Source organism: Hyla sarda, chromosome 12, assembly GCF_029499605.1.
Source record: "Hyla sarda isolate aHylSar1 chromosome 12, aHylSar1.hap1, whole genome shotgun sequence".
Classification (NCBI taxonomy): domain Eukaryota; kingdom Metazoa; phylum Chordata; class Amphibia; order Anura; family Hylidae; genus Hyla; species Hyla sarda.
Genome location: NC_079200.1, coordinates 66307496 through 66322722, shown reverse-complemented (window position 1 = coordinate 66322722; position 15227 = coordinate 66307496). Strand labels below are relative to the sequence as shown.

Below are 15227 nucleotides of genomic sequence, written 5' to 3'. Positions count from 1 at the left end.
ATCACTGTCGTACACAGATCGATGTGCGGCCGATAATGGTGATTTAATTGGTGGCACAAAAGATATGCTCCGAAATAAGCGTTTTGTCTGTTCAGCCTATTACCTCCCCTTGTAATAGGGCAATCATTTTGCATCCTTTCACCTCCACGTGTCAGTGCAGCTCTGAAAAGGGTCTAGCTGTTATAGAGTAAAAACAAAAAAACAAAAATGGTTTGTTCTATACACAGCACCTCACCTGTCCATAGGTTGTATTTGGTATGACATTACTGCAACAATTAAGTGCAATACCACACACAACCTGTGGACAAGGGTAGCGCTGTTCTTGGAAGAAAGCAGACCAGTTTTTTCATTCCCTACTACCCGCATATTGTGGACCTCCTCTGTGCCGCAGGGAGCCCGGTCAATTTACACCAAAACTCTATGGGGGGTATTTATCAATTTTGCCTGTTGACAGTTTCTTTTTACCCTTTTTTTTTTCACTTTGGTTTTCGTGGACATGCATGAAATTTATCATTTGGTGCAAGTTGTTAGTAATTTTGGCTCAAATGTTGAAATTAGCCGTTCACAGCGCCTTTTACACAGAACTTACCACCACAGAGGACGCGTATTTTACCCTGTAGAGCAGCCATTTCGGAGTCCCTCCTGCAGTATATCAGCAAGAGACGTGAGTTATTTTCTTTTGTGGGGTTTATAGCCGCCATGTGAAATGGATTTTATTTTCAACTTGGGTAGTTTTTTTTTTTTTGGTACTTTAGAGCAGTGGTCTTCAACCTGCGGACCGCCAGATGTTGCTAAACTACAATTCCCAGCATGCCCGGACAGCCGTTGGCTGTCCGGGCATGCTGGGAGTTGAAGTTTAGCAACATCTGGGGGTCCGCAGGTTGGAGACCACTGCTTTAGTGCTTACCTTTCCTGAACCTGTGCGGCCATGTCCAATGCTGGCTCAACGGAGGGTGAAGGTCCCTCAGAGACAACTATGTCGCAGGATAGTATTGCGCAGCCCTGGAGGCGTCGCTGCTTTCAGAAAATAATTTTTATAATGTTTTTTGACGCCTTTACATTTTCTGACATTGCTAAGTGTGTTTTCCATGTGCAAAATTTCTTGGTGGGGATTTGCGCCCAAAAAAAACACTGGAATTTGCGCCGAAATTGCGCCAAAGATCGATTGGCGCAAATGATGAATTACTGACTAAAGTTAAAATCACACACAGGACCGAGTGATTTTGAGAAAGTTGTAAAAAGGACAGTGGAGAAGACACTGTGCCAAAGTATTGCGCCAAAGTTACGTGAAAAAAACCCACATAAATCCTTTGATAATCACCCCCCCTATGACCATTGTCAGAATGGAGATCCATGTATGCTTGACATGTTACGGGCCATCTAACTCATTAGGAAGTGATGATCTCTGGCTGTCATATAGCTATATAATTTGACAGATCTGCCATTCTGAGGTGTGACATCCCTAGCACAATATGTATATATCTATATTTCTACAATATGTTTAGAAAGAATCCTCTTGTATATAGTGATGGCCCTTGCTCACAGGTAGACACTTAGCTTTCATCATACAAGTCCCGACATGAATCCCATAGTACAACGCTGGAGCATTCAGGAATGTGACCGCCTCCAGATGAGGAGATCAAGCGTCTCTGGTGTGCCCTTTAGGCATTGCATTCAGTCATTTTGTCAACCAAATTGATTTTCATGGAAATACAGCCTCTCAGATCACTAGACCGATGTCTCTTCCTTGGATTCCTAATGCTCTGCCTGCACAAAGGGTGTCCAATCCCTATGCTGGGAAAGAAAAGCTTGGGTCACTAGAGATGGCCATATAATTTAGGTAGCTGTTGGTAATACACTTGTTTGGCTGCCAGCTATTCCTCCCAACACCCCCCATACACATACATGTGTTCTCAATAAGGAGAGCCATGTTGAAATCCAGCTCCAATGGGGACAACCACTGATTTATCGGGGTACTCCGCTGCCCCATTTTGTTCCGAACACTTGGACCGGGTGGCGGGGGTCGTGATGTCACGGCCAAGCCCCTTGTGATGTCATGCCACATCCCCTCAATGCAAGTCTATGGGAGGGGGTGTGGTGGCTGCCACGCCCCCTCCCATAGATTTGCACTGAGGGGGTGTGGCATGATGTCACGAGGGGCATGGCCCTGACATCACGCCACCCGCAATCAGAGTTCTAAACGAACATTGGGTGCTGCATAGAGATTGCAGGTGTCCCACCTGCGGGAACCCCCGCAATCAGACATCAAATCCCCTATCCTTTAAAGTACCACTTAAAGGGGCGGAGTACCCCTTTAAGTGAAATAAAAGCTCTGTGGTATATGTTGATACTATCTAAATAAAGAACTATTATTATTATTATTAGGGTATGTTCACATTAAGGTTGATTGGAATTGATTGGAAATAATTTCAGTCAGAAAATTCAACAAATCTGCCATCTTTTGCTTGGTGCAGAATTTTGTGTGGAATTAATGCAGAATTCAACGTGGAATTTAATCAGGAGGAGGATCAAGAGGAGGATCTGAAAATGCAATGGAGGAAGTTCAACCATTTTGGGGTTTGATCCGCATAAAAATTCTGCATCAATTCTGCTCCAAACTTATTTCATGAGGAAAAATAAAGTCCCTTTGACTTCAATGGACTTTTACGGATTCCACCAGAAGAATGAACATGTTCAATCCCCTGCTGAAATATGATTCTGTGTTAAAAGACCCATCTGTGGAAATTCCTCAGTGTGACCAGTGAGACAGAAAGATCAGTAAAGTCAATGCAACTTTCATTCAAGGCGGAAATGGGACAGAATACTGGCGCATATTACACAAGTAAATCCCTCATCAATTCCTTAATGTGAACATACCCTTAAAAGGGTACTCCAGCATTAAGACATCTTATCCCCTATCCAAAGGATAGTGGATAAGATGCCTGATCTCGGGGGTCCCACTGCTTCACAGCCGTCATGCCCCCTCCCATAGGCTTGAATCGAGGGGGAGGAGCCTGACATCACATGGGGCGGAGCCGTGACTTCACAATGCTCCGGCCCCGTGATCGCCAGTAATCAGACCTGGAGTGAACATGCTCCGGGGACTGATTGTAATGGGGTGCTGCGTGCAAGATCACGGAGGTCCACAGTGACGGGACCCCCGCGATCAGGCATCTTATCCCCTATCCTTTGGATAGGGGATAAGATGTCTTAGCACCGGAGTACCCCTTTAAGGCTGTATTCACATGGCAGAATTTCCGCATGCTGATTCTGCGTCAAATTACAGCCCAATAGACTTCATTGAGATTCCACACTCCCATTCACTCTTCAGAATTTCAGCATGCAGAACTACCGAAATTAATGCGGACGCGGAATTGGTGCGGATATGCGGAAATTCTGCCATGTAAATATACCCTTAAGGATGGAGCACTGACTGAGGCGCACACCACCAATCTGCCCTACAAGGGACAGAAAGAGGGTTGCATGAACAAGTACTTGTGCTGATATATGGGACAGTGGGATATTAAAATTTTTGGATTGGGGTCCCCTATCCTTTGTGCACATTTTGGGTTATCACAATTTTGTAGCCTATCAGGGACTCCCTTTGGTGATACTGAGAACTTTGGTTTATCAGAAGTGATCCTTATCCCTTGCTCCACTAAAGCAAGCCTGATTTTTTGACCATCTAATGTGTACAGTGACCAGTCGCCTCTTCCCGGCAGCAGATGTAAGGGGAAAGAAGGTGTGTTTTTGTTAGATTTCAACTTTCTTTTGTTTACTGAGAGATAAGCTACCACCAAGAGTCTGGTAGTAGCTTGCTCTCCTCTTTCTGTTCAGAATACATGAACGCACAGCCGAGCTGAGCGTTCTTATGTATGAGAGGATCAGAGGGCAGGAATTTCAGCAACAAATCTGCCATTTGTAATTAAATCCTTACTTACACATATTTATTACATATTGTACTTGCATTCCTTCTGTGATGATTCTGGATTAGTTGTGTTTCTATTATGTCATGCTGAATTTACAATGCCGGCATATGTCATGCAGGCAAATGTCTTGAAAGAAAGAAAAAGACGCACTCTATGTTTTTTTTTTTTCCCCCATGTCATGCACATATACCAGCACTATTTCTACAGCGCCATCTGTTTCATTCCAGCACAGCAACATCCATATTTTCCCACAGAAAATCAGAGTTTAATATGTCAGAGGAAATGGTCTATCCTGGGTAACCTGACTTCCGGTGAACTACGAGATTACTTCAGCACCTATCAAATCGCTCTTGGCAGTTCACATACCCCTCCCCTCCAGCTCTATCTACCTATATGGAACCAGGATCTAGTAGTTATACACCACTCATGAGTCTGTGTTCACATGTTACATTTTTACTTTGTTTTTCCTGGAGGTCAAATGCCGCAGAAATGCAATGTGTGAACACAGCTTGAAGATTTCAAATTAAACAAAATAATCTTTCATACAGATAGTGAATATTGCAGTACAAAAGGTGGGATAGGCATCAGCAAGGCACCAGGTCCTACTTATTTCGATGGTACATGGTATATATGGTATACATATGCTGTTTATATATATATATATATATATATATATATATATATATATATATATTTATATACACACACTCTCACACACACACAATTGTTTTTGCAGAGAATGTCTTTCTCTAAACATAACTGTCTGGAGGAACTGAGATCCAGTCAGTGAAGGAACAAACTCAGACAGGAATTGTGATTAGAAAGTGAAGCAGTAGGTGGCGCTCAAGCCCAGAGATACACGATGCATATTGGTAACAGTAACGGCTATGTAGACATGCATGATTCCTATAAATGGATTTTCTTATTTGCCAGGGTAAGAACGACTCACAACGTGACTTTAATACGGAGCTGGTTCAGGATGTATAGTTGGTAACAGACTATGGTGGAATATATCTAGATAACACTGCTTGAGTTACATATAATGAGGGCTAGCTCCGACCAGGTCTCTCAGGGGATGCGGTTAGTCATCAGTCCTCGATCATCCTCCAGGAGGCTTTCTACTCGTTCTCTCTGTAAAAGAACACAAGACAATACTAGTGTATGGTGATCTGAACTGATCTGATACCTCCCTCTAATGTACAGATCCCTCACCTTCCTCTAATGTACAGATCCCTCACCTCCCCATAATGTACAGATCCCTCATCTCCCTCCTATGTACAGATCCCTCACGTCTCTTCTATGTACAGATCCCTCACCTCCCCCTAATATACAGATTCCTCACCTCCCCCTAATTTACAGATCCTTCACCTTCCCCTAATGTACAGATCCCTAGCCTCCCTTTATGTACAGATCCCTCACCTCCACAACATGTACAGATCCCTCACCTCCCCCTAATGTACAGATCCCTCACCTCCCCATAATGTACAGATCCCTCACCTCCCCATAATGTACAGATCCCTCATCTCCCCCTAATTTACAGATCCCTCACCTCCCTCCTATGTACAGATCCCTCACGTTTCTCCTATGTACAGATTCCTCACCTACCCCTAATTTAAGATCCCTCACCTTCCCCTAATGTACAGATCGCTCACCTCCCCATAATGTACAGATCCCTCACCTCCCCATAATGTACAGATCCCTCACCTCCCCCAATGTACAGATCCCTCACCTCCCCCAATGTACAGATCCCTCACCTCCCCCAATGTACAGATCCCTCCTCTCCCCCATTGTACAGATCCCTCACCTCCCCCTAATGTACAGATCCCTAACCTCCCTCTTATGTACAGATCCCTCGCCTCCCCCTAATGTACAGATCCCTCGCCTCCCCCTAATGTACAGATCCCTCGCCTCCCCCTAATGTACAGATTCCTCGCCTCCCCCTAATGTACAGATCCCTCACCTCCCCCTAATGTACAGATCCCTCACCTCCCCCTAATGTACAGATCCCTAACCTCCCCATAATGTACAGATCCCTCACCTCCCACCTTACAGATTCCTCACCTCCCCCTGTTATACAGATCCCTCACCTCCCTCCTATGTACAGATCCCTCACCTCCCCCTGTTATACAGATCCCTCACCTCCCCCTAATGTACAGATCCCTAACCTCCTCCTAATGTACAGATCCCTAACCTCCCCCTAATGTACAGATCCCTAACCTCCCACTAATGTACAGATCCCTCACCTCCTCCTAATGTACAGATCCCTCACCTCCCCCTAATCTACAGATCCCTCACCTCCCCCAATGTACAGATCCCTTACCTCCCCCAATGTACAGATCCCTCACCTCCCCCAATGTACAGATCCCTCACCTCCCCCTAATGTACAGATCCCTCACCTCCTCCTAATGTACAGATCCCTCACCTCCCCCTAATGTACAGATCCCTCACATCCCCCTAATGTACAGATCCCTCACCTCCCCCTAATGTACAGATCCCTCACCTCCCCCTAATGTACAGATCCCTCACCTTCTCCTAATGTACAGATCCCTCACCTCCCCCTAATGTACAGATCCCTCACCTCCCCCTAATGTACAGATCCCTCACCTCCCCCTAATGTACAGATCCCTCACCTCCCCATAATGTACAGATCCCTCTCCTTCCCCTAATGTACAGATCCCTCACCTCCCCCTAATGTACAGATCCCTCACCTCCTCCTAATGTACAGATCCCTCACCTCCCCCTAATGTACAGATCCCTCACCTTCACCTAATGCACAGATCCCTCACCTCCCTCTAATGTACAGATCCCTCACCTCCCTCTAATGTACAGATCCCTCATCTCCTCCTAATGTACAGATCCCTCGCCTCCCTCTAATGTACAGATCCCTCGCCTCCCTCTAATGTACAGATCCCTCGCCTCCCCCTAATGTACAGATCCCTCATATCCCCCTAATGTACAGATCCCTCACATCCCCCTAATGTACAGATCCCTAACCTCCCTCTTATGTATAGATCCCTAACCTCCCACCCTACAGGACCCTCACCTCCCCCTAATATACAGATCCCTCACCTCCCCCTAATGTACAGATCCCTCACCTCCCTCTAATGTACAGATCCCTCACCTCCCCCTAATGTACAGATCCCTCACCTCCCCTAATGTACAGATCCCTAACCTCCCCCTAATGTACAGATCCTTCATCTCCTCCTAATGTACAGATCCCTCGCCTCCCTCTAATGTACAGATCCCTCATCTCCTCCTAATGTACAGATCCCTCACCTCCCCCTAATGTACAGATCCCTCACCTCCCCCTAATGTACAGATCCCTCACCTCCCCCTAATGTACAGATCCCTCACCTCCCTCTAATGTACAGATCCCTCACCTCCCCATAATGTACAGATCCCTCACCTCCCCTAATGTACAGATCCCTCACCTCCCCCTAATGTACAGATCCCTCACCTCCCCCTAATGTACAGATCCCTCACCTCCTCCTAATGTACAGATCCCTCACCTCCCCCTAATGTACAGATCCCTCACCTCCCCATAATGTACAGATCCCTCATCTCCCCCTAATGTACAGATCCCTCACCTCCCTCTAATGTACAGATCCCTCACCTCCCTCTAATGTACAGATCCCTCATCTCCTCCTAATGTACAGATCCCTCACCTCCCTCTAATGTACAGATCCCTCACCTCCCTCCTATGTACAGATCCCTCACCTCCCCCTAATGTACAGATCCCTCACCTCCCCCTAATGTACAGATCCCTCACCTCCCTCTAATGTACAGATCCCTCACCTCCCTCTAATGTACAGATCCCTCATCTCCTCCTAATGTACAGATCCCTCACCTCCCTCTAATGTACAGATCCCTCACCTCCCCCAATGTACAGATCCCTCACCTCCTCCTAATGTACAGATCCCTCACCTCCCTCTAATGTACAGATCCCTCGCCTCCCTCTAATGTACAGATCCCTCATCTCCTCCTAATGTACAGATCCCTCGCCTCCCCCTAATGTACAGATCCCTCATATCCCCCTAATGTACAGATCCCTCACATCCCCCTAATGTACAGATCCCTAACCTCCCTCTTATGTACAGATCCATAACCTCCCACCCTACAGGACCCTCACCTCCCCCTAATATACAGATCCCTCACCTCCCCCTAATGTACAGATCCCTCACCTCCCCCTAATGTACAGATCCCTCACCTCCCCCTAATGTACAGATCCCTCACCTCCCTCTAATGTACAGATCCCTCACCTCCCCCTAATGTACAGATCCCTCACCTCCCCCTAATGTACAGATCCCTCACCTCCCCCTAATGTACAGATCCCTCATCTCCTCCTAGTGTACAGATCCCTCATCTCCCTCTAATGTACAGATCCCTCATCTCCTCCTAATGTACAGATCCCTCACCTCCCCCTAATGTACAGATCCCTCACCTCCCCCTAATGTACAGATCCCTCACCTCCCCCTAATGTACAGATCCCTCACCTCCCTCTAATGTACAGATCCCTCACCTCCCTCTAATGTACAGATCCCTCACCTCCCCATAATGTACAGATCCCTCACCTTCCCCCAATGTACAGATCCCTCACCTCCCCTAATGTACAGATCCCTCACCTCCCCTAATGTACAGATCCCTCACCTCCCTCTAATGTACAGATCCCTCACCTCCCTCTAATGTACAGATCCCTCACCTCCCTCTAATGTACAGATCCCTCACCTCCCCTAATGTACAGATCCCTCACCTCCCCTAATGTACAGATCCCTCACCTCCCCTAATGTACAGATCCCTCACCTCCCCTAATGTACAGATCCCTCACCTCCCCCTAATATACAGATCCCTCACCTCCTCCTAATGTACAGATCCCTCACCTCCCCATAATGTACAGATCCCTCACCTTCCCCCAATGTACAGATCCCTCACCTCCCCCTAATGTACAGATCCCTCACCTTCCCCTAATGTACAGATCCCTCACCTTCCCCTAATGTACAGATCCCTCACTTTCCCCTAATGTACAGATCCCTCACCTTCCCCTAATGTACAGATCCCTCACCTCCCTCTAATGTACAGATCCCTCACCTCCCCCTAATGTACAGATCCCTCACCTCCTCCTAATGTACAGATCCCTCACCTCCCTCTAATGTACAGATCCCTCACCTCCCCTAATATACAGATCCCTCACCTCCCTCTAATATACAGATCCCTCACCTCCCCCTAATATACAGATCCCTCACCTCCTCCTAATATACAGATCCCTCACCTCCCTCTAATATACAGATCCCTCACCTCCCCTAATATACAGATCCCTCACCTCCCCTAATATACAGATCCCTCACCTCCCCCTAATGTACAGATCCCTCATCTCCTCCTAATGTACAGATCCCTCGCCTCCCTCTAATGTACAGATCCCTCATCTCCTCCTAATGTACAGATCCCTCATCTCCTCCTAATGTACAGATCCCTCGCCTCCCCTAATGTACAGATCCCTCACCTCCCTCTAATATACAGATCCCTCACCTCCCCCTAATATACAGATCCCTCACCTCCTCCTAATATACAGATCCCTCACCTCCCTCTAATATACAGATCCCTCACCTCCCCTAATATACAGATCCCTCACCTCCCCTAATATACACATCCCTCACCTCCCCCTAATGTACAGATCCCTCACCTCCCCCTAATGTACAGATCCCTCACCTCCCCCTAATGTACAGATCCCTCACCTCCCCCTAATGTACAGATCCCTCACCTCCCCCTAATGTACAGATCCCTCACCTCCCTCTAATGTATAGATCCCTCACCTCCCCCTAATGTACAGATCCCTCACCTCCCCTAATGTACAGATCCCTCACCTCCCCCTAATGTACAGATCCCTCATCTCCTCCTAATGTACAGATCCCTCACCTCCTCCTTATGTACAGATCCCTCACCTCCCCTAATGTACAGATCCCTCACCTCCCCCTAATGTACAGATCCCTCACCTCCCCCTAATGTACAGATCCCTCATCTCCTCCTAATGTACAGATCCCTCGCCTCCCCCTAATGTACAGATCCCTCACCTCCTCCTAATGTACAGATCCCTCACCTCCCCATAATGTACAGATCCCTCACCTCCCCCTAATGTACAGATCCCTCACCTTCCCCTAATGTACAGATCCCTCACCTTCCCCTAATGTACAGATCCCTCACTTTCCCCTAATGTACAGATCCCTCACCTTCCCCTAATGTACAGATCCCTCACCTTCCCCTAATGTACAGATCCCTCACCTCCCTCTAATGTACAGATCCCTCACCTCCCCCTAATGTACAGATCCCTCACCTCCTCCTAATGTACAGATCCCTCACCTCCTCCTAATATACAGATCCCTCACCTCCCTCTAATATACAGATCCCTCACCTCCCTCTAATGTACAGATCTCTCATCTCCCCCTAATGTACAGATCCCTCACCTCCCTCTAATGTACAGATCCCTCATCTCCCCCTAATGTACAGATCACTCACATCTCCCTAATGTACAGATCCCTAACCTCCCGCTAATGTACAGATCCCTCACCTCCCCATAATGTACAGATCCCTCACCTCCCCCTAATGTACAGATCCCTCACCTCCCCCTAATGTACAGATCCCTCACCTCCTCCTAATGTACAGATCCCTCACCTCCCCCTAATGTACAGATCCCTCACCTCCCCTAATGTACAGATCCCTCACCTCCCCCTAATGTACAGATCCCTCATCTCCTCCTAATGTACAGATCCCTCGCCTCCCTCTAATGTACAGATCCCTCATCTCCTCCTAATGTACAGATCCCTCGCCTCCCCCTAATGTACAGATCCCTCATATCCCCCTAATGTACAGATCCCTCACATCCCCCTAATGTACAGATCCCTAACCTCCCTCTTATGTACAGATCCCTAACCTCCCTCTTATGTACAGATCCCTAACCTCCCACCCTACAGGACCCTCACCTCCCCCTAATATACAGATCCCTCACCTCCCCCTAATGTACAGATCCCTCACCTCCCCTAATGTACAGATCCCTCACCTCCCCTAATGTACAGATCCCTCACCTCCCCCTAATGTACAGTTCCCTCACCTCCCCAAATGTACAGATCCCTCACCTCCCCTAATGTACAGATCCCTCACCTCCCCCTAATGTACAGATCCCTCACCTCCCCTAATGTACAGATCCCTCACCTCCCCCTAATGTACAGATCCCTCACCTCCCCCTAATGTACAGATCCCTCACCTCCCCCTAATGTACAGATCCCTCACCTCCCTCTAATGTACAGATCCCTCACCTCCCCATAATGTACAGATCCCTCACCTTCCCCTAATGTACAGATCCCTCACCTTCCCCTAATGTACAGATCCCTCATCTCCCCCTAATGTACAGATCCCTCACTTCCCCCTAATGTACAGATCCCTCACCTCCCTCTAATGTACAGATCCCTCACCTCCCTCTAATGTACAGATCCCTCACCTCCCCTAATGTACAGATCCCTCACCTCCCCCTAATATACAGATCCCTCACCTCCCCTAATGTACAGATCCCTCACCTCCCCATAATGTACAGATCCCTCACCTCCCCATAATGTACAGATCCCTCACCTCCCCATAATGTACAGATCCCTCATCTCCCCCTAATGTACAGATCCCTCACCTCCCTCTAATGTACAGATCCCTCACCTCCCTCTAATGTACAGATCCCTCATCTCCTCCTAATGTACAGATCCCTCACCTCCCTCTAATGTACAGATCCCTCACCTCCCTCCTATGTACAGATCCCTCACCTCCCCCTAATGTACAGATCCCTCACCTCCCCCTAATGTACAGATCCCTCACCTCCCTCTAATGTACAGATCCCTCACCTCCCTCTAATGTACAGATCCCTCATCTCCTCCTAATGTACAGATCCCTCACCTCCCTCTAATGTACAGATCCCTCACCTCCCCCAATGTACAGATCCCTCACCTCCTCCTAATGTACAGATCCCTCACCTCCCTCTAATGTACAGATCCCTCGCCTCCCTCTAATGTACAGATCCCTCATCTCCTCCTAATGTACAGATCCCTCGCCTCCCCCTAATGTACAGATCCCTCATATCCCCCTAATGTACAGATCCCTCACATCCCCCTAATGTACAGATCCCTAACCTCCCTCTTATGTACAGATCCATAACCTCCCACCCTACAGGACCCTCACCTCCCCCTAATATACAGATCCCTCACCTCCCCCTAATGTACAGATCCCTCACCTCCCCCTAATGTACAGATCCCTCACCTCCCCCTAATGTACAGATCCCTCACCTCCCTCTAATGTACAGATCCCTCACCTCCCCCTAATGTACAGATCCCTCACCTCCCCCTAATGTACAGATCCCTCACCTCCCCCTAATGTACAGATCCCTCATCTCCTCCTAGTGTACAGATCCCTCATCTCCCTCTAATGTACAGATCCCTCATCTCCTCCTAATGTACAGATCCCTCACCTCCCCCTAATGTACAGATCCCTCACCTCCCCCTAATGTACAGATCCCTCACCTCCCCCTAATGTACAGATCCCTCACCTCCCTCTAATGTACAGATCCCTCACCTCCCTCTAATGTACAGATCCCTCACCTCCCCATAATGTACAGATCCCTCACCTTCCCCCAATGTACAGATCCCTCACCTCCCCTAATGTACAGATCCCTCACCTCCCCTAATGTACAGATCCCTCACCTCCCTCTAATGTACAGATCCCTCACCTCCCTCTAATGTACAGATCCCTCACCTCCCTCTAATGTACAGATCCCTCACCTCCCCTAATGTACAGATCCCTCACCTCCCCTAATGTACAGATCCCTCACCTCCCCTAATGTACAGATCCCTCACCTCCCCTAATGTACAGATCCCTCACCTCCCCTAATGTACAGATCCCTCACCTCCCCCTAATATACAGATCCCTCACCTCCTCCTAATGTACAGATCCCTCACCTCCCCATAATGTACAGATCCCTCACCTTCCCCCAATGTACAGATCCCTCACCTCCCCCTAATGTACAGATCCCTCACCTTCCCCTAATGTACAGATCCCTCACCTTCCCCTAATGTACAGATCCCTCACTTTCCCCTAATGTACAGATCCCTCACCTTCCCCTAATGTACAGATCCCTCACCTCCCTCTAATGTACAGATCCCTCACCTCCCCCTAATGTACAGATCCCTCACCTCCTCCTAATGTACAGATCCCTCACCTCCCTCTAATGTACAGATCCCTCACCTCCCCTAATATACAGATCCCTCACCTCCCTCTAATATACAGATCCCTCACCTCCCCCTAATATACAGATCCCTCACCTCCTCCTAATATACAGATCCCTCACCTCCCTCTAATATACAGATCCCTCACCTCCCCTAATATACAGATCCCTCACCTCCCCTAATATACAGATCCCTCACCTCCCCCTAATGTACAGATCCCTCATCTCCTCCTAATGTACAGATCCCTCGCCTCCCTCTAATGTACAGATCCCTCATCTCCTCCTAATGTACAGATCCCTCGCCTCCCCTAATGTACAGATCCCTCACCTCCCTCTAATATACAGATCCCTCACCTCCCCCTAATATACAGATCCCTCACCTCCTCCTAATATACAGATCCCTCACCTCCCTCTAATATACAGATCCCTCACCTCCCCTAATATACACATCCCTCACCTCCCCTAATATACACATCCCTCACCTCCCCCTAATGTACAGATCCCTCACCTCCCCCTAATGTACAGATCCCTCACCTCCCCCTAATGTACAGATCCCTCACCTCCCCCTAATGTACAGATCCCTCACCTCCCCCTAATGTACAGATCCCTCACCTCCCTCTAATGTATAGATCCCTCACCTCCCCCTAATGTACAGATCCCTCACCTCCCCTAATGTACAGATCCCTCACCTCCCCCTAATGTACAGATCCCTCATCTCCTCCTAATGTACAGATCCCTCAACTCCTCCTTATGTACAGATCCCTCACCTCCCCTAATGTACAGATCCCTCACCTCCCCCTAATGTACAGATCCCTCACCTCCCCCTAATGTACAGATCCCTCATCTCCTCCTAATGTACAGATCCCTCGCCTCCCCCTAATGTACAGATCCCTCGCCTCCTCCTAATGTACAGATCCCTCACCTCCCCATAATGTACAGATCCCTCACCTCCCCCTAATGTACAGATCCCTCACCTTCCCCTAATGTACAGATCCCTCACCTTCCCCTAATGTACAGATCCCTCACTTTCCCCTAATGTACAGATCCCTCACCTTCCCCTAATGTACAGATCCCTCACCTTCCCCTAATGTACAGATCCCTCACCTCCCTCTAATGTACAGATCCCTCACCTCCCCCTAATGTACAGATCCCTCACCTCCTCCTAATGTACAGATCCCTCACCTCCTCCTAATATACAGATCCCTCACCTCCCTCTAATATACAGATCCCTCACCTCCCTCTAATGTACAGATCTCTCATCTCCCCCTAATGTACAGATCCCTCACCTCCCTCTAATGTACAGATCCCTCATCTCCCCCTAATGTACAGATCACTCACATCTCCCTAATGTACAGATCCCTAACCTCCCGCTAATGTACAGATCCCTCACCTCCCCATAATGTACAGATCCCTCACCTCCCCCTAATGTACAGATCCCTCACCTCCCCCTAATGTACAGATCCCTCACCTCCTCCTAATGTACAGATCCCTCACCTCCCCCTAATGTACAGATCCCTCACCTCCCCTAATGTACAGATCCCTCACCTCCCCCTAATGTACAGATCCCTCATCTCCTCCTAATGTACAGATCCCTCGCCTCCCTCTAATGTACAGATCCCTCATCTCCTCCTAATGTACAGATCCCTCGCCTCCCCCTAATGTACAGATCCCTCATATCCCCCTAATGTACAGATCCCTCACATCCCCCTAATGTACAGATCCCTAACCTCCCTCTTATGTACAGATCCCTAACCTCCCTCTTATGTACAGATCCCTAACCTCCCACCCTACAGGACCCTCACCTCCCCCTAATATACAGATCCCTCACCTCCCCCTAATGTACAGATCCCTCACCTCCCCTAATGTACAGATCCCTCACCTCCCCTAATGTACAGATCCCTCACCTCCCCCTAATGTACAGTTCCCTCACCTCCCCAAATGTACAGATCCCTCACCTCCCCTAATGTACAGATCCCTCACCTCCCCCTAATGTACAGATCCCTCACCTCCCCTAATGTACAGATCCCTCACCTCCCCCTAATGTACAGATC

At 48.3% G+C, this 15227-nt stretch overlaps 1 protein-coding gene across 5 annotated transcripts in view; it reads right to left on the bottom strand.

Annotated features, from left to right (window-relative positions):
* Window positions 1–4687: 4687 nt before the first annotated feature.
* The window catches only part of LKAAEAR1 (LKAAEAR motif containing 1), a 42481-nt gene continuing 31941 nt past the window's right edge, over window positions 4688–15227 (bottom strand). For 3 of the 5 annotated variants that reach the window (XM_056549386.1, XM_056549384.1, XM_056549385.1), the window contains exon 4: window positions 4688–5060. In XM_056549386.1, the coding sequence (XP_056405361.1) occupies window positions 4998–5060 (63 nt within the window). In that variant the 3' untranslated portion in view covers window positions 4688–4997. The remainder of the gene's footprint in view (window positions 5061–15227) is intronic. The other 2 variants (XM_056549383.1, XM_056549381.1) reach the window with 1 other exon arrangement.